At 33.4% G+C, this 20,436-nt stretch overlaps 2 protein-coding genes and 1 pseudogene across 9 annotated transcripts; 1 reads left to right on the forward strand and 2 right to left on the reverse strand.

Annotated features, from left to right (window-relative positions):
- Positions 1–20,436, reverse strand: part of LOC140183355 (uncharacterized) — a 177,511-nt pseudogene that overhangs the window by 89,784 nt on the left and 67,291 nt on the right.
- On the forward strand, positions 6,460–11,473 carry LOC112790047 (uncharacterized). 8 transcript variants are annotated; one of them, XM_025832271.3, is made up of 8 exons: positions 6,460–6,774; positions 6,961–7,073; positions 7,599–7,670; positions 7,907–8,155; positions 8,682–8,734; positions 8,996–9,033; positions 9,872–10,487; positions 10,941–11,473. In XM_025832271.3, the coding sequence occupies exons 4-8, from the start codon at positions 8,092–8,094 to the stop codon at positions 11,121–11,123; spliced, it is 954 nt and encodes a 317-aa protein (XP_025688056.1). In that variant the 5' UTR covers positions 6,460–6,774; positions 6,961–7,073; positions 7,599–7,670; positions 7,907–8,091; the 3' UTR covers positions 11,124–11,473. The 8 variants fall into 8 exon arrangements, with proteins under 8 accessions (XP_025688056.1, XP_025688055.1, XP_029152558.1 ...); XM_025832270.3 differs by having other exon boundaries at positions 6,961–7,042; XM_029296725.2 differs by having other exon boundaries at positions 6,961–7,037.
- LOC112790048 (peroxisomal 2,4-dienoyl-CoA reductase [(3E)-enoyl-CoA-producing]) lies at positions 14,902–20,258 on the reverse strand. Its single transcript, XM_025832273.3, has 5 exons — positions 19,807–20,258; positions 19,414–19,573; positions 17,551–17,720; positions 17,249–17,471; positions 14,902–15,175 (listed from the first exon to the last, which is right to left on the reverse strand). Exons 1-5 carry the CDS (start codon positions 19,990–19,992, stop codon positions 15,021–15,023), a joined length of 894 nt encoding a protein of 297 aa, XP_025688058.1. The 5' UTR covers positions 19,993–20,258; the 3' UTR covers positions 14,902–15,020.

Consider the following 20,436-nt stretch of genomic DNA (forward strand, 5'->3'; position numbering starts at 1 on the left):
TTAAGGAATCTAAAAGATACTCATTCAATCTAATGTAGAATGGAGGTGGTTGTCAGGCACACATTCATGGATTGAGGAAGGTGATGAGTGTCACGGATCATCACCTTCTTTATAGTGAAGCGCGAATGAACATCTTAGAAGGAACAAACATGTTTGAATGGAAAACAGAAATAATTGCATTAATTGATCGAGACGCTGCAGAGCTCCTCACCCCCAACAATGGAGTTTAGAGACTCATGCCGTCAAAGAGTATAAAATTCAGATCTAAAAATGTCATGAGATCCAAAATAAGTCTCTAAAAGTTGTTTAAATACTAAACTAGTAGCCTAGGTTTACAGAGAATGAGTAAAGTAAGATGAATAGTGCAAAAATCCACTTCTAGGGCCCACTTGGTGTGTGATGGGGCTGAGACTTAAGCTTCTCACGTGCCTGGCTATTTCTGGAGTTGAACGCCAGGTTGTAACCTGTTTCTGGCGTTGAACTCCAACTTGCAGCCTGTTTCTGGCGCTGAAAGCCAAACTACAACATGGAACTGATGTTGAACGACAGTTTACGTCGTCTATCTTCGCGCAAAGTATGAACTATTATATATTGCTGGAAAGCCCTAGATGTCTACTTTCCAACCTAATTGAGAGCGCGCCAATTGGACTCCTATAGCTCCAAAAAATCCATTTCGAGTGCAGGGAGGTCAGAATCCAACAGCATCAGCAATCCTTTTTTCAGCCTAAATCAGATTTTTGCTCAGCTCCCTTAATTTCAGCCAGAAAATACCTGAAATTATAGAAAAACACACAAACTCATAGTAAAGTCCAGAAATATGAATTTTTTCTAAAAACTAATAAAAATATACTAAAAAGTAGCTAGAACCTACTAAAAACTTCCTAAAAACAATGCCAAAAAGCGTATAAATTATCCGCTCATCAGGTATATGTCAGCTTCCCAAGAACGGCGGCAGTGGGCACCTACAAAGACACTCTAACGCTCGAGTCAGAAAGAGAATGAGATAAGTATATTGCAATTCAGTGTGAATAATGTACCTTCTCTCCTTAGGATTTCTCCTTTTTATAAAGTTGTTACGTTATATCACATTTATTTTGCGACCCTGATATCTGGGTAACCACCTGTGAACGTCTTTTCAAATAATTCTGTTATATTCGATAATCTGTGTTACTCAATAAGTAAGTTTTATTTTTTATTCAAATTCTGATTTAAAGGTAAATTTTGAGTGGAGTTATAGCTAATAGATTAATAGATAAATTTGAGTTAAACTATAACTAACATATCAATAAATAAATTTGGACTGAGTTATAACTGATGGATCATCCAATATTATAAATGAAACCTTGAGTGCTCAATACTAACGTTATGTTTTAGCAACATGATAAAACAAAATAATGAAAAATCTGCAGCTTGAGCTCTTGCAGTTATATAATATGATTGACATGCAGCATTAATTGATGATATTGATGATGGGAGCAAACTTGTCCATGATGCAACAAATGGTTACTAAAAGATAAGACCAATTTCACACAAAAAGGAGCACTGCATATGAGTAGCATACCAACAATTTGCGCTTTTGGAGAATATTTCACCATAATACACCCCTTCCAAAATATTTATCCAATTATAAGTGCTTTCAGGTGGAGCTATGCGTAAACCTAACAATGGTTCATTTTCACTCAAATATTATAGCAACAAAACAATACTATATTATACAACAACTTAGACATGGATGCAATATTCAATCCTTAAGAGTAGGGGGAGTGAACTTGAGATAAAATTTCAGTCTAGTTTATGAGCCAAGAATCATATTACAAAAGCATCTTTTTCTGTGCCACAAAACTGCCATACAGAGTAGGGTGTACATGATCTGGTTCGGTCCGGTGATTCGGTCTGGATCCGAACATTTTGAAAATTAATTTGATGTAATTTTATCGAATTTAGGGTCAAATAATGATTTTAAAAATAGACTTGGTCATTATTTAGGATCAAGTATGGGTCAAGTCGAATCCGATTTTATTCGACCTATGTGCATTTTAAGAGGACTAAAAAATATATATGTTTTAAATTATTTTAATATTATATTGTATTAATTACAAGCTTATTATTTTGTTTTTAATCACACTTATTTTATTAGAAAATAGATCAAAGAAGCATAAAATTAGAATTTGTGGACAAATTAAAGTTCAAATATGTATCTCAACTTTTTCATAACAAGTATTTTTTTATAAATAAGTGTATTATAATTTTTTGACATAAAGTTTATGAAGACCTAAGTTTTATCAGTATAAACCTGATTTTAGTGTGACCCGAAAATAGTAAGATTTTATCGGGTCTAAAGTTGAATAAAGATCTCAAAATAAACTCGTTCATTATTTAAGATCAAATCTGGATCAAGACAAATTCGACTTCATCCGACCTACGTACACTCCTAGTATAAAATAGAAAGCTATTGATTTAATACAAAATGTCTAGGATATCATTTTCTATATTTTTATGGCGTATATTAGCATAACAAATAATAAGGGGAAAATGAAAAAAAGCTTTCAATTGCAATCAAATTTAAGCCAAAAATAAAAAGAAAATGAGAATGTTAAAAATAAATAGTTAAATACTACTACTTTAATACCAAAAAAAAAAAGGCTTCAATTGCAACCTCATATAAATCGCGAATAAAAAAAAATTAGGTAATGACTTAAAGATATTGCTAATTCATTTTTAAAAGTCTTAAATTTGAAATGAAGAACATGAAAGAAGAGTAGATATTATTGGCTCGAAAAGGGAATTAAATAGGTTGTATACGGATTAAATCGGATCGGATATAGCCTATAATTCTATTCGATCAGCACTGTATATTGGATCAGATTGGATACGATATCCGCATTTTTTAAGTTAGATCTGATTCGATCCGATCCGCATACTTGCGAATCGGATCGAATCGGATATCGGGTATATCTGCATAATTCAAAAAAATGATTTATTGCCCTTTTTGGTTCTAGAAAATCTAGTTTTTACCTGTTTAAGCCTATTTACTCCTAAAATATTATCAATAAAAGTTCTTCTTGAATAACAAAAGAAAAACAATAACACAAGATCTAAGTTTAATTATTTTAAGTTAAAATACAACATAAAAAATTAAAACAAGATATTATAAAATTTATAAAACAACACATTAAAATTCATATCATATTAGGATTTACTTTCTTAACATATGCTATTTATATGAGACGTGCGGATATGTGGATCTGCAGATCGGATCCGCGGATATCACTACCAAATCCGCAATTTGATCCTACCATAGTACGGATTATATCCGATCCGATGGCTCTGCGTAGGGGTGTAAGTTACCGAACCGGACCGAAAAATACCGCAAAACCGAACCGAAAATTACAACAACCGAATGAAAAACCGAAAAATAATTTTTTTTTCGAATTAAACCGATCAGTTTGGTTCGGTTTTTGGTTGTCTTGGTAGAAACCAAACCGAACCGGAGACGATGTTCTATAATAGTTCTTTTTACTGGTTTACCCTTAGTTTAACCTAGGTATAAAACCCTAAATCTGAATACCCTCACTCTCTTTCCCTTTCACTTGCGCAGCCTCAGTCTTCACACAGACACCCACTCACCCACAGGCCACAGCTCACTTCCAACTTCCATTCTTCCTCCTCCATGCGGCCATGCCTGAGAGAATGAGACTCTGAGAGAGCCAGAGAGCGTCATCTACCATCAAGGAAGTCCTCCATCGTCACTCGAAGCCATCACAAGTCATCCATTCATCTCCATCGTAGACCCGCAGGCATAGCAAAGAACAACGCCGTCGTGTAGCCAGAAACATCGTTCAGTTTGCACCCTCGTGCAGTTCTGAGTCCACGCCGTCGTCCAGTCATAAGCCATCGCAACAAACCCTAAGCGGAGCAGCACTCTGATCGTCGAGCCCTCTCCTGCAAAAGACAACTGAACAGTATCTCACTGCTCATTACATTGATCATGATTGGAAATTGCAAAAGAAGGTTATCAATTTTTGTCTTATTAAAAACCAAAAAGGAGAAACAATTGGTAGAAAAATTGAGAGATGTCTTTTGGGGTGGGGGATATCTAGAGTGTTCACAATTACTGTTGATAATGCTAGTTCTAATGATATTGTAATATCTTATCTAAGAACTAGAATGGAGGATTGGAATTTGCATGTTAGATGTTGTGCACATATTCTTAATCTTGTTGTTAATGATGGATTGAAAGAGATGCATGAATCTATTAGCAAGATAAGAAATGTTATTAGATATGTGCGTGCTTCTCCTAGTCACATTGAATAGGTTCAAAAATTTCATTAAGGAATAGGATACAAGACAAGTGTACTGTTCAACTCGATGTTCCCACTAGATAGAACTCTACATACACTATGCTTGAAAGTGGTTTGAAGTTTCAAAAGGCGTTCAAAAGGTTAGGGGAGAGAGATACAAAATATGCTATAATGCAAGGTGGTATTCCGAGAAATCTTGATTGGGACAATGCAAAACACTTTATGAAATTCTTGAAAATTTTTCATGATGTTACAAAGAGTGTGTCTGGTAGTTTGCTTATGACTTCTTCTCAATATTTTCATGAGTTTTGTAAGATCTTGCGAGTGTTCAAGACTTCTTGTGGTAGTCGAGATCCATTACTTGGGAGTATGGCTGAGAAGATGAAGCTTAAGTACGACAAGTATTGAGGTAACATAAAAAATATCAATATGATGATTTTTGCTGCTGTGATTTTTTATCCTAAATACAGGTTGAAGTTTATGAACTAGCATTGAAAAGCTATATGATAAGGATGATGCTGATTTTTTGGGTGCAAAAGTAAAAGAGACCTTCTCCAAGATGTTTGAATGCTATGTGAATGCAAATAATGGGGATAAATCTTTTACTTCAGCAACAATTGATAGTGCATCAGATGTGAGAGTACTGATGGCGACATGGTTGGTGATTTTTTCAAGGAGGTGCATTTTCATGAGATCATCAACAAGAATGAGGTGAATTTGTATTTGATGGATGATTTAGAGAAGTCTCGTGATCAAAATACTTTTGACATATTGAATTGGTGGAAGGTAAATTTTAGCAAGTATCCTATCTTATCCCAAATAGCTAGAGATGTCTTAGCAATGCCGGTCTCGACTGTTGCTTTAGAATCGACTTTTGGCACTGGTGGAAGAGTGCTTAACAACTATATGAGTTCTTTAACTCTAAAGACAGTTGAGGCATTGATTTGCACACAAAATTGGCTTCGTGCTTCTCCAATAACAATTGATTTTGAGGAGCTTATTGAAGAGTTTGAAAAACTTGAATTAGGTATACAAAAAAGAAATTTGAAGTTCCTTTTATAGTTTATGTTTATAATTTATAATCTATATTATGTCTATGTTTATAATCTATATTGATTTCTTTGTTTTATTTTTGTAGAAATTGCACCAACCGGGAAAGATAATGATGAGTCTGGTGTGGATTTAGATTAAGCATGGTGGCTATTTGGTTTTTATTTGGTTTAAAGTGACTGTTTTGGTTTTTAGTATGTTTTAAAGTGTGTTTGTTTTTGTTGTTTGCTAGACATTTTTAATTGTCTTTCTTTCATGTTTAATTAAGTTGAATTTGTATTGAATTTGGATGTGATATACTCTTATTATTCTAGTTTATTGACGGTTTTAAACTTCACTTTATGGTAATTTAAATTCTAATTATTAAATTTAAAAAAATCGAAAAAACCGACCGAACCAAACTATTGTTAGTTCGATTCGGTTCAGTTTGATTATTCATAAAGTAACAAACTAAATGGTTGGTATCATTGTAGAATCGAATAGGTCGGTTCGAATAATTACTGCGGATATACGGATATTATCTAATCTATGTGCAGCTCTAAAATAAAAGAGGAAATTTGTCGGAAAAAAAAAAAACTCTTAAACTAAGTGGGAATAGGCAAATGGAAGAAGACATTTGATGCTAACAAAGAAATCAAAATGACTTGTTTGAAGAAAGATATTACACCGGACAAGTTTAAGAATAGATGAAACAATAATGCACAATAGTTCTACCTGTCTTGAAACAAAGTGAAAGTAGTCAAGTAGATAGGTCAATATTCGACTAACTGTATAACCTTATATATATATATATATATATATATATATATATATTTATATATATATATATATATATATATATATCATAGTTATGGATAAAATACCAAATTAATTTTCAAATAATTTTAGATCAAATATTTTGATTCCCACTAAATTTTTATTCTTTATAAATTTTTAAGAATTATTTTTGTTAGATGAATTATTCTTTTTATTATTTTGAAAAATAATTAATTTATCTTAAAATATATTTTCGAGACTTAACCGTTCTATAATAAAATTCAATATGAATTTATTTATCTAACACAGATATGTAAAATTTGATTAAAAATGATGAAGGGATCAATTTATCGGACAAACATAATTCTTAAAGATATTTAAAAAATAATTCTTGAGAAGTCAAGAGAATACATTTTTTGACGATAAATTTGAGTGTTTACTGTCTACTCTAGACTCTAGTTAGTAGTTACAGCCATTAGAGGCACATACTCTCCACCTAATCCTACTTCACTCTCGCATTCAGGTTTCAGCCACCCCCGCCTTATCTCTCTCCCGCGGGTCTTCGGGCCAACCGTCACCCTCCTCACAGATCTTTTCTTCTTCTACACGCGTTCTGCTTCATTTCTCTGTGTCGTTCTACCATTCTCTTGCTATTGGTTCTATTAAGGTTTGGTTTTCTAGCTTTTTATTTTGTGATTTTCTTTCGTTAGGTGCTTAATTTCCAGTGTTTGGTTCATGTTAAACTGATTTATGAAAATAGTTACTGAATTTTCTTGCGCAATTTTCATGATTCATGATATTTGTGGTGTGGTGTGTTGCTAAGATATGGTTGTCAAATGCTCAAATTGTGCAGTCTATTTGTCGGTAAAATCTTTGGAAGAATGCAAGAACTATGGGAGGGAAAGGAGGGCCTTGTCACGGTTGCAATTAGTAATGTATTGATATTGTTGTCAATTTATTATTTAGGTATCTTCTGTTAAAGTGAATAAAGGTGTATGCTATTGTTTTGGTTTTACCTTAACTGTTGACTTTTTTATTATCCTTTTTAAAAAGGTTGAATGCTATATTATGTTATGTGTATACTGTTGGTGAAAATTAACTTTTTGATGGTGTTGAAAAATGGGTTTGCTGGTTCCTTTTAGTGTTCCTCATGTTATTTGAGCACTCATTTTAATTATACAAGAAAAAACTATAACTAACTCAACCTCCACTTTTCTTGTCCCAAAGAAATAGAGAATATATTTCTGTCGTTGAATGTGATATCTACATTGTCACGTTATGTATAGATTAATTTGTATTTGAAGTTTGTCAGGACTAGGTGGGTTTGAAATTCAAATTTAAAGGCTAATGTGTGCATGTGACTAGTCTTGCTTGCTTCCCCTGTCTCCGTGCCTCCGCTCATGCTTCCTTATCTACTATAATGTTGATATTTACTTTTTGTTTAATGATAACCTTTCTAAATCTCAATTGAATTTCTGCTGCTTTTGTTAGGTGCCACTCAAGGACTCTTAACACTTGTCAAGCATTGAACCAGCAAGTGCTCTGCTATTAAGAAGAAAGAAGGTTTCATTTTATCTTTTATTTTTCAATTGATGCTAGTGTCAGAGGAATGTCCATTATGCTTCCTCCCTTAACTCATATTTCTAACACGAATTCGCTGCTGCTCCTGAGCAATGTTGGTGATTGTGCTTGTGCAATTTGTCCCCGAGTAACACTTAAAGTACAACCTCAAGTGTCTGTGGTGAAGACTGAAGTCCCTAAATCAACATTTGTTTGTTCATCTCAAAGGGTTTTACCAGTGCAGGAGCTGCATATAATAAGTGCTGATGACGAAGAATCAGTGGGCGTTGAAGAATACAATCAGTCAAAAGTTAATATTGATTCGTTGGAATTGAGTTATGTGAACAACGGGAATGAGGCTGGTGGCCTTAGTGACTTTGTAGAACCTCAGAACAAAGAAATTCTTAAGGAGAGGATCAGAAGAATGAGAATAGGACTAGCCAACAAAGGAAGAGTACCTTGGAACAAAGGAAGGAAACACACTGCAGGTAGTTTGCATTTAAATGGACACTAATGTACCTTAGGCAGTCTTTGGTTTGCGAGACGAGACAGAAATACAAGGACATAAACTTCAAATTGTCTGTGTGTCTTGTTTGGAATGAAAAACATAGTGTGCCCCAATACTTCCAAAAAGTGGGGATACTAGAGCCTGAGCATTGGAACATACTAAGGGTGTCTTTGGTTTGTATTTTCATTTTCAGTATTTTTTGTTTTTAGAATTTTGTGAAACAAAAAAGAGAAAACACGAGGTGAAAATAGAAACGAAGATTTTGTTGTTTTCGTTGTTTCCTCTTTTTCCTTTGCAAAATTCTGAAAATAAAAAACACTGAAAATAGAAAGTGAAAACGGAAACCAAACATACTCTAAAATTTCTTCTGTTGTCTTTCACTATCCCATGGTACTACCAAACAAAAGACAAAGGCACTTTTTGTTAATCTGTCTCTGTCTCGACACTATCCAAACACTACCTTATAGTTAGCTAATTTTGTATAACTGACGCCACACACAATGCAGAGACCCGTGAGCGAATCAGGATAAGAACGTTAGAGGCATTAAGGGATCCAAAGGTGAAGTCAAATATGAGCCCTTTAGTTTTGGGGGTTTTCATCCTTTTAATATGTGTGACAATATGACATGTTTTGTTATTGACTTATTGCAATGCTTTATATGTCAGTGATACTCTTTTGTTCTGAGCTCCTTCCACTATTTATCACAAGTATTCAATATGCAAGTGCTATTGTCTCACAAAAGTTTTGTGCTGATAGGTCATTCCTTTATATTGACTCACATAGTAATCCTAAGCCTCTTCTTCTTCTTCAAATTTTCAGATACGGAAGAAGATGGCTGAACATCCTCATTTTCATAGGTAATCATATTTTTCATGTTGTTTATCCGTACACCTCAAAAAAGAACTTTTTACTTTTATTTCATTGAAAATTCTAGCTTATAAGGATGAGTAGAAAAAAGGTATGCCTGACCTAGTATTGTACTTTTGAGTTTCCAAAATTTTTTCAATATTTATAGAAAGAGGAATACTACTCTTTTCTTAATACAGATTACAGAAAAGTATGAGAAGTATCGACTGAAGAAAGTGACTGATTAAGGATTTCAGATTACTTTTGTTTTTTCAAGTTCCTAGTGAAAATAGTTATGGTGGAATGGCATATGCAGTGAGGTTGTGAAATTTGCATAATATATTTTATTTGGCTTATCCTCTTAGGGACAAAAATACTGGAGGATAGCCTTTAGACTTTGTCTATCTTAGGATATGACATCCAGATTTCTAAGTTATTGCTACTTGTCAGGTTTAGTAAAATATAGGTAACAATATGCGACTATTCTAAATTTATATTATAATTCGAGTACATTTTTAATCTAATTGCTGTCTTCCTAGAGTCTTGTTACTTCTATAACTACAGGTATAACTTCATTAACAGCCAACATAAGCTATGTTGAATCCTTATGATATGGATCACAGAAAGTTTATTTTTGTTGTTCTATACTACAAGGGTATCTCTGAAGACTTTCTAGAACAAATTTTTTTATCATTCTATCAGCCTCAAAGCACCATGAATGCTGAAAAACTGAAAAGTGAACTTTTGCAATCATTTGTAATAGTTTTCTACTAAATTTTGTGGCATTAATATGAAAATGAATGTAGTCAATGACAATGCATTCTCCAACCTTTGTCAACCTTCCTGCAGTGATCAAATCAAGGCAAAAATAAGTTATTCGCTGAGACGTGTTTGGCAAGAGCGTCTGAAGTCAAGGCGGTTGGGGGAGAATTTTTTGCTTTCATGGCAACAAGGCATAGCAAATGCTGCTAGGAAGGGAGCAAGTGATCAAGAAGAACTAGATTGGGATAGCTACAGTAAGATAGAACAACAATTGGAGGTCCTCCAACTTCTTCAGGCCAAGGAAAAGAAAAAGGGGAAAAAGTTGATGGCGATTGCTGCAGCAAGGAATTTCATTCAGTCATGGAGGGAATGCATAGCCACAGCAGCTAAGAAAGGAGGGAGTGGTGAACAAGAACTAGAATGGGGGAGCTATCAGAAGATAAAACAAGAAATGGTTCTCCTCTATAAGCTTCAATGTGCATCAGAAAAAGCAAGGGCAAAAGAGTTCGCAAGAGTAAAAGCAGAGAAAGCTGCACGGATAAAGGCAATAAGGAAGGCAATGCTTGCTGAAAAGAGGAAAGAACATCAGGAGAGGACAAAAGCGAAGGGGGATATGAAGATCCGGCAATCTAGAAAAGGAAAGCAAGACAATATTGATTCTGAAGTTACTAAAGAGTTCAAACTTGCCTGTAAATTAACGAAGGTACACCTTTATAGTGTTTCCTTATATTAGCTATTGTAAGTGCAAATGTTAAAGCAATTAAGGATAAGAGAACTACCTATTGATGTGGCAACCGAATGTAAATCTTAGCTAAACTTTGAATATCAGGAGATAAACATAGGAAATTTAATGGTTAAATCAGTAACTAATTGGTGGTTGTCTTAATTGGGGGAACAGTTCATTTTTGTTATGATACTAATTACTTGAAACTTAAACGCTACCTGAGCATTTATCTCAGAAATTAACTGTTGTGTTAAAGCACCCCTTTCAAGAGTGGTGCCACTAAGAAGTATCTATCTAAAATTAACATAACTGCTTACCATGACCTTGTTTCTAATATTCATTCTAAAATTATAACATTACACCCATTTTTGTTATGTATCCTTTATTTCTCTAATCGTGATTTTGTTTTTTTTTTTTCTGTGCTGTCTTCAGATTCCTGTAAATAAGAATATCATCAGCAGTCAAGTATCTAGAGAAGGAGATGTTTTCAATTCAATTTTCCCAACTTACAATAAATTGGATATAGAGCTTATCAAGAGAGAAAAGTTGCAGAAAGGAGTATCACTTGCGGATCAGATCAAAGCTGCTAGGGACAGAAAAGCCGAACTACACTGATATGGAATCTACTGCATATTCTTGTTACTTATTTACTTGGAGATCTATCTATAAATCTGTTTCCATGTGTTGAAACAAATAGTTGATTAACCACTATTTGGTAGTGTTCTTTTTTTTTTTTTTTGGGTTTGGGGAGAGGGTGTGAAGAAAACCAGTTCGGTTGGAAGGGAATGGAGTTGGTTTGGTTTAGTTTAAGCTCAGTTAGATTTTAACTAGGCTAGTTATTTTGGTTCCTTGTTTTCCTCTAGGTAATCTTTCTAATAGCTTCATGATTTTGGTTGTAGAGAGTTTCTTGGTGGTTTGGCCAAATTATTAAGGAAAGAGAAAGAAGAAACGGTTTAATGGCTAAACCGTGAAATCACCGTTTCAAACCATGTCGGTTAAACAACTGATATCTGAGATATTGACCATGTCGGTTAAACAACTGATATCTGAGATATTGGTAGCAGAGAGTATCTCAGCTCCAAAACACATTTAGAACACTTTACTAAAGCTAGATCATTCAAGAAAAGCCAGTAGTAAAGTTTTTATAGATGAATTTAGACTCGACGGTCAAAATTCATTGTTATTGGTACGGTTTTCAGCTTGTGACATGCTTTTATTTTTCACTGTACTTTCTTTTGTTTTCACTTATTTTATCTAAGTTCGCCTTATTATATTGTGGTGAGGTGATTCTTGGATGTTTGCGAATTCTCATCACAGAATTTTAGAGAATTAATTATATAGAGAATTAGGGTGTTATATTCTACCTTTTTTACAAAAAGTTTCACTCTCCAAACTTTAGATATACCTAGAGGTTATAAAACCTCTAAGGAATCTATCTTAACTATCATTTTCACTAACCCAATTCGTAGGTTGATCCTAAAGGTATCCGTAGGTGATGGTGCTAGAGCTAACCTTCACTGTCTGAGATTAGAAACCTTGCGTGCTCTCCTCTTGTGTCGTCTGTTGTCCATTTCCTCTCTTGTGGAGACGAGCTTATTTTAAATTCCTGTGGGCGGTCACTTAATAACTTGCTTGAGGACGTCCGTCACCTTAAGGTATTCTTTGGTCCACTAACACTTCAGTTTTCTCCATATGCTTTGCCTCAGACGCCGTTTCTAACTTGTTTGCAAGAGCTCCAATTTCTTTGCGGGGCAAGTAGTCTGCGCATCTCGAACACCCTAATATCTTCTTGTTACTACAAGTGTTGTACTCCGATCTACCAATGTTGGGTACTTGTCTCGTCATCTCTCACTTGCATACTACCATTAGCTTCTTGTTCTTATTCTTCTTGTTGAATGACAGAAAATCAGCTATGATGCACGGACAAGACACGGGAACACGCATATATATAAAATAAAATATTTTTTAGATAAATTGTAATAATATTTTGATATTTTATTGATGTTAAAATATAAATTAATTTTTTAATTATTTTTAATATTTTATTTTAATTAAATCAAATATTTAAAATATCTTTTTGTTTTAAGAAATAATAATATATATTATATTTAAATTTATTTCAAAAATATATATTAAGAATAAGACTGGACACGCTGATACGTAATTTAGGTGTGTGCAAGTGTGTTCGAAGAAGAATTTTTATTTTTTTATTAAGACACGGTTGGACACAACAGACACGCCTGTCGGATGAGTGTCAGTGAGTATCGTGTCCGAAATGTGCCCGACACGAGGACACGACAGCTCAGCCAAGTGGCTGTGTTTCACAGAAAAACAGTAACAGAACAAAAATTGAAGAAATGAAATAAAACAATGTAGAATTTGTACTTTTCTTACAAAATTTTATGTGTTTTTTTGTCATCTACAAAGTTGTGGGTTTTTTTTTTATTTTTTAAGAAGAAACCTTTTGTTATAAGAAATGGTGTCCCTAAAATTAAAAAAAAAAAGAAAATAAAATGAATAGCCTGGAAATTTTCAGTAACAAAAAAGTATAAATTTGTGAAGAACGTATAATAGTTATAAAGACAAAATAAAAAGCACATAAATTGTTAATTATAAACACATTTTTATCACATACAGAAATTTCGTTAAGAAAAAAAAAAACTCAACCTGATGTATATTCTATCAAAATTAAAACTTTTATGTGTTTTATTCATGTGGTTTTATTCTAAAATTTATGTGTTTATTGCCAAGAGAAAAAATAGAATAGAAATAACAATTTTTGTGTTTTTATCTACAAATTTTTGTATTTTTTATAATTTTTTATTTTTTAAATCTTTGTTATAAGAAATATTGTTCCTAAATTTGTTTTAGAAAAATGAAAACATAAAAAAATTAGCAATGGAAAATAAAGTATTTAAGTTGAATTAAAATAGTGATATAGTCAAAACAAAAACCACAGATTTTTCATCACAAAATAGAAAAAAATTGTGTATACAAGCACAGAATTTAAAAAAAAATGAAAACACAAGAATTTATGCTACCTAAACTAAATACCAAATTATGTTTTGATAAATACAAAGACCTAAAATTCTGTTTTCTTCCTTTGCTGCTCTTCTTAAATTTCTATGTTTATTGTCAACAAATTTATGTGTTTATTGCTAATGTGAAAAAAAAAAAAACACAGGATTCTACGTTTTCACATGCAATTTTTTTTTCGTTTTTTTAAAAATATGTTTTTTAAATATTTGTTATAAGAAATTGTCCGTAAAATAAAAAAGCGAAAAAGAATTTCACTCACAAAAATCACAGAAATTTGTGAAGTATAACATTCTTAACTTCAAAATACAAAAAATTTATGAGTACACAAACATAGAAATTTCGTTAAAAAAAACTCATATATATATATAAACTATACACAAAATTATGTTTGAATAAATATAGAAACCTGATATTTCTGTATCTTCTTCTAAAATTTATACGCTTATCGGATAATTCATGTAGTTTTTGTTTTTTATGTGCTTTTTTCTTCTGTTTCTCATTTTTTTTACAAAATTTTAAAAAGTAGAAATATAAGAAGAGAAATGTTAAGAAATCATCCGAATTTATTATTTTTGGCCATCATTTAACAATTAACTCAATTTCTTTAGTTTAATTTTTTTAATCTAATAATCTAACAATATATTTTATTTTATACTTTAAACATTAATGACTAAGTGATGATAAAAAATAATAAATTCTGACATTCCTGTCATTCCTCGTATAAGAAAAAGAAGGCGACGCTACCGAAGAAAGCAAAGTGAAAAGGGAGAAGACATAAAAGTACATGGAACATGGTGTGTGAAGATTTTAAAAAAGAAACTGTTAAAAATACTTGATTAGATTTAATTATAAAATTAACTTGGTCAGAAAACATTTCTATAATTCTAATTATGTATTCCGGAGATACTGAAGCCAAAACTTAAGTTAAATGAATCAATCAACATTTTAACTATGGGTATCATTTAAAAAAAAAAAATTATTATTTGATGGTTTGGCTAGTGAAAAATGAATAAATATGTACGTAATGAATTGAAAACCAAAGAAATTTAAATATTCCGTCTAAGTTTTCTAATGCGTACTTAAAAATTTGATTACTTGATCAATTTGGTAATTTTAATTAACTATTTTCTTCATTGCAAAATAAATGCCACTTTTATGTTATATTTTGGATACATAAAAAAAAAATCAATGCCACTTTTATGTTATATTTTGGATACATAAAAAAAAATCAATGTAAAGTATATGCAAAAATAATCTATATCCAAATATATTGATTTATTATTTAAAGTGAGATATTTATTTTGAAATAGAGAGAGTAATTTAGCTTTTGAAAATAGATTCCAGATTGGATAAATTAATCTTTGAAAGGGATTTTTTATTTAGAAACTAATTTGTTCAAAAAAATAACACTGTAGGGGTATATTACATATAAATGTAATAGAGATCATATCCCCTTTAATATTACATTACACATCATAGCTTGCTCTTTGGAACACCAACTGGTGCATTTCTGGACCTCTTTTCCACTGCTCGGGAGACCTGCTTCACCGCCTCTTTTGGCAGATGCCGAGGCCGGCTCAGCCAAAGTCCTCCATCAGCTACAAGAGTGTGGCCGTTGACATATTTTCCTTCAAAGAATCACACAACTAGTGTTAAGTTTCAGAAGACAAAAATAGAGTTAAGCTCCACTTTGGTTCTTGAGATTGGCAAGTTGTTCTAATTTAGTTCCTGACTTTCTAATTGTAACAATTTGGTCCCCCAGATGAAAAAAATGCACCAATGTAGTTTCTTGTATATTTTGTTCAACACCGTTAGTGACGTGGCTCAAGCCTTTCCACGCTGGACATATTAAAATGATGTCGTATGCGCTTTGGCGCTAAAAAATGCACTAAACAGCGTCGTTTAAGGGTTTGAACAATTTGTATTGTTCAAAAGGGAGGGATGTAATATTTTAATTTTGTTCGAACTCTAAAACGATGTTGTTTAGTGCCTTCTTTAGCGCCAAAGCGCATACGACGTCGTTTTAATACGTTCAGCATGGCAAGGCTTGAGTCACGTCACTAATAGCGTTGAGTTCCGGAGACGGAAAATACACAAGGGACTACATTGATGCATTTTTTTGAATTTGGAGGACCAAATTGTAGCAATTGAAAAGTCAGGGACTAAATCAGTGCAACACTTCAATCTCAGGGACAAAGTAGGTCTTATGCCAGAGTAACAAACTAACCATGCCCTCATTTCAATTATTCAAGAGAGTCTTCACAAGCGGTTTTAACAATAGCACAGAACTAACAAGCATGTGGGAAGGAACATTTATAATCAACCTTGCAAATAAAGATTTTAGCAAATTTTATTATGTGAAAATAATGTGCGTCTAAATCTGCTGAGCCATACATGCTTCATACATTAGAAATTAAAAATCTTCAGAAGATCAATAGTAATCAATATTGCATGGTTTTTCTGAGAGCGAGAAAATAAAATACAATAAAATAAAATTCCAATAATTCTCTCTAGCATATGCCACAAATGTTTAATGCAAATTTAACTATTTAAAAGAAATGATGCATGCTTCCACTGCAGAAAGGTCATATCAAAGAACACAAGGGTCCTTTTGATGTGCAGTGAAGATTGCAATAAACACAGAAAGGAAAGAACATAAGTCATAACAGACTTCAATTCAACAGCAAGACAAAAGCAAGAAGAAGGAAAGAACAATAGAAAGTTGCAATTACACCCAAATAGAGAAAGGAGAGACTAGGGGGGAGATCAGCACAGCAACAAAAGTAGCGCATAGAGACAGATATAATCAGACAAGGGGAAAAAATCATTAAAAATCACCAAAATCTAGTAACATGGGCTACATGAATGTATTATCTAGCAAAAGCACTACCACTCGAGACTATGTAACAAGACAAATCACTCTCCCATTAGGTTTGGATAAATGATTCTAATGATATTATTTTTCAGTCGCAAAACTGAAAGGGAATTTCAAAATGCTTAGTTAACCGGATCAAGCATTTTTAACATAAAATTGAGGATTTTGAAATTCTACCTAAACTTGAGGATTTTTTAAAATTTCTTGTCTAGCAACTATAATAATGCACTTTCCTCAACAATACAAAAAGCACCTCAAGATATTACTGCCATGGTTTCTTTCTGTTTGTCGATAGCAAGCTCATTGCTCAACAATGGAATGGTGGATGGTAAAGGAAACTATAAAGCAAAGGGAGGGATAACGTGGGAGATATCACATAAGTGGAATTGGAACTTGGGAGAGATCTGGCACCTCAGAGTGCCATTTGTATTTTACTGTTTACTTGCTAAATTCATTCTGGCAATTTTATTCCATCAAGTTAATTCCGGAGAGTTCATTTCTGTATTATGTTCTCCTAGTCTAATTCTTCTCCATGGATACAAAGCCTATATGAATTGCTATCAAAGCTCGTGATCATGGGATCCCCGTGCATATCAGATTTTATTATATAATCTAAGCATGGATTTTGTAAATGATGGTAATTCAACTCATGAACTCAAGCAAGGAAATCCAATGGCACCTTAAATTCAGCAAAAGTACATTAAAAGCAAATACAAACTCTTGATGTTCATTTATAATGTAAGAAACATTTCATCAATCTATAAATCATGTAAACAAAATTCAAGCAATAAATTTTCACATCAAGTGAATAGATAAAGTTACAAACCTGCATCTGATACTAGGTAGATAGCAGCCATTGCAATATCCCATTTCTCCCCAACTTTAAACAGAGGCATGTATTCTCTGGCTTTGCTATTTATTTCTTCAGGGTCCAGTTTAAACATGCCAGGAGTGTCACCTATTGGTCCAGGTGCAACTCCATTGACCGTAATGTCATAGTCTGTGCCCCATTCTAATGCCAAGTTTCTTGTAATGGAGTCAACTGCAGCCTGTTGAATTGGTAAAATTTAAATTTGGATGAACACAAGATGATTTTCAAATCTAGGCAATGTGTTATGAAGTACAAACCTTAGCTGCAGACACATGAATTTGATACCAAGAAGCTGTATAATGCAAGGTAGCACTAATGTTCAATATTGTTCCCCCACCAGAAGTGGTCCTTCCTTGGCCCCCTTTCTTGAGATATTTTAGTGCTTCATGACACATTGTGAATGTTCCAACAGAATCAATATCCAATACTGCAAAGAATAAAGAGAACTGATCACCACTTTCTTTGTGATGCAAATAATAATTAGAAAGATGCTGTAACTAGAAGGTGTTCCAAAGAAACCTTAACTCTGAACATAATTCTATCACAGCCACTTTGTTGGGTGGTGTCTTCAGTAGGAAATGAGGTTTTCGATATGCAAATCATGTTATTGCTAATTCAGTTTAACTTAAACACAGATTGTAAATTATGTTGAGGTATGAGGTATCTTCAGTTTAAGAGAACTCATGAAGAAAGAAAGAGTCAACAACAGAGTTATGTTCTAGCTTACTGTACACAGATTGCACTGACTGCTTAATACTAGTTACTTCTTTTATTTCATCCTCTTGTTACTAAGGTGATTGGTCCTGGATCAAAGTTTGGGAGGGTTAGAAAAACTCCTCTTTCTAAGTCCCTTCTAAGCTTTTTATCTTTATTCTTTACATAATGCTCCAATGTGCTAAATTTACTCTATTTCCTAATTTCTATTTTAATTTTCATTTTTAAAGAAACTTGAATGATATGGAAGTTAGTAAGAGCCTCTTTCCATATTTATTCCCTTAATAGTAAAAGAGTTTGATCTCTTGAATCTTTCGGGGGATCTCTTGTAAATCACACATTCCATAGTAGAGAAAAACTTATGTGGAAATCCACAGCTTCCCAAAAAAGATCAAATTTGACTAGGCAGACATCCTTAACAGGATTGACACAAGTGACATGCTACAAAAGCACAAGCCTCTAATTTATCTCCAAACATGTTTGATTCCAGTTTGAAATCAATTTCTCATCCCTTTTATCATTGTTTTCCACCATTTTCTTTTGGAATAAGCCTTTTGATACTTTTGCAGATACCCGGATTTGCCCACAGACCTACATCAGTTTCTGCTTACTAATTTCAAAGAATTTGGGACTCAAAAACAAGGGAAACCATAGTGGCAATACTAAAATTTTCCAACTTTGTTGTTTTTGGCTAAAACTGAATGGTGTAATCTTCAAGGGGACTTCTTCCCATTTAGAAAACATTTTAAGATAGGTTAGGCCTTCTCAGCATTTCCTGTTTTGTTTCTTTGGTACATATGTAGATAGATTAACAGACCACATTACATCTTCACAGGCCCTACCTCTCTCAAACTTTTCTTTGTGTTTAATTACTATGCATCACCACTGGGGTAAAAAAGTTTTCCATTAACACTCAAATGAAATTCAATCAAATAGGCAAAAGAGCATTCTTTTTGAGATAGTTGGTGCAGAAGATAACCCCGATCAGATGTCACTAGAACTCTTTGACACTTATAGAACATAGAAATTAATTTTTTTAATTTTCCCCTCCTCATCATCCATCTTCAATGAAAAGCATCCTGGCAATTTAGTCTTCAAACAATCCAGCCCCCTCCAGTGAAGTGTAATAAATTTAGTTGCATTAAATTTTGTCACTAACGTTTTCATTTTGTGTCAAAATTACCACTGGACATTAACTTCGTCTAAAAACGATAGGGACAAAATTAAAAACGTCAAGGTAGCTTTGATACAAATCGGAAAAAATTGAATGAAATTAAACAGGTATTGAAAAAACACATACTTTGTCCTGTAATAAATCATACAACTTTGAAGATAAAACTTTCCCTCTCCCTTATCTTAAACAAAAATTCAAAAAGAAAAAGAGAATCATGTACAAAATACACTACCAGTTCGAAATCCATTCGGAGAGAGATCCTCTGCCGCAACAAGAAAGTTTCCAGCTGCTGCATTTACAAGAATGTCAATCTTTCCGAAATGCTTGTAAGTCGATTCCACTACTCTTGCCGCATCCTCCTGCTTCCTCACATCTCCCGCAAAGCCAACAGCCTAAAACAAACACAAATTTCAACAAAATTCCACTCTTTTCTTTCTCTCTTACTGCTCCACTAAAATTAGACGAGGAATGAATAATCCTCCCTCCTTTTCTAATCGATTGCAGCCTCACACTTATTAGTACAACGGAATATGAACGTACCTAAGCGCAATTTATGTCCAGATACATTGATTTAACCACAAATCATTTGAAAGGTTGGAGGAAGTAAAAAAGGAAGAGTAGTTACGGGGATGCCAAGTGATTGGAGAACGGAAACAGCAGAATCGAGGACTTGTTTGCGGCGACCCATGAGGGCGACGGAGGCACCATGTTTGCCGAATTGGGTGGAAATCTCGAAGCCGATTCCGGAAGCTCCTCCTGTGATAAGAGCTACCTTCCCTTTCAGTATGTTTTCCTTGAATGGCGATTCCATCGTGTCTCTCTCTTTCTCTCTCTCTCTCCACCAAAAAGTCAAATACTGTCTCGTGCTTGTATGCGGTTCTCTCTGTCTCTCAGGCACTAAAATTTACGACAGCTAAATCGCACGGCGCACAGTAACCAAGTGGAACGCATTCATGTATGGTGTTAACTGTTAACAACTATGTGCTATATAATCCGGAAATTCCAAGCCAAAAACAAAGTTAAATTAATCCAGATTCCCATTTTTTTTAAATCATATTTTATGGCTACAAATTGACCATCAAACAACATTTTCAAGCTATTTTTTTATATTGGAGTATTGGACTATTAAGCTGGATTTACCTTAATATTATTATTTTAATCCAATGTTCTGAAAATCGAACCGGATCGACCGGTCGGACCGATTCAATCGTGAACCGTCAACATTAACAACCCAGTCAAACATATAAAACCGTCA

Source organism: Arachis hypogaea, chromosome 3 (assembly GCF_003086295.3).
Source record: "Arachis hypogaea cultivar Tifrunner chromosome 3, arahy.Tifrunner.gnm2.J5K5, whole genome shotgun sequence".
NCBI lineage: Eukaryota > Viridiplantae > Streptophyta > Magnoliopsida > Fabales > Fabaceae > Arachis > Arachis hypogaea.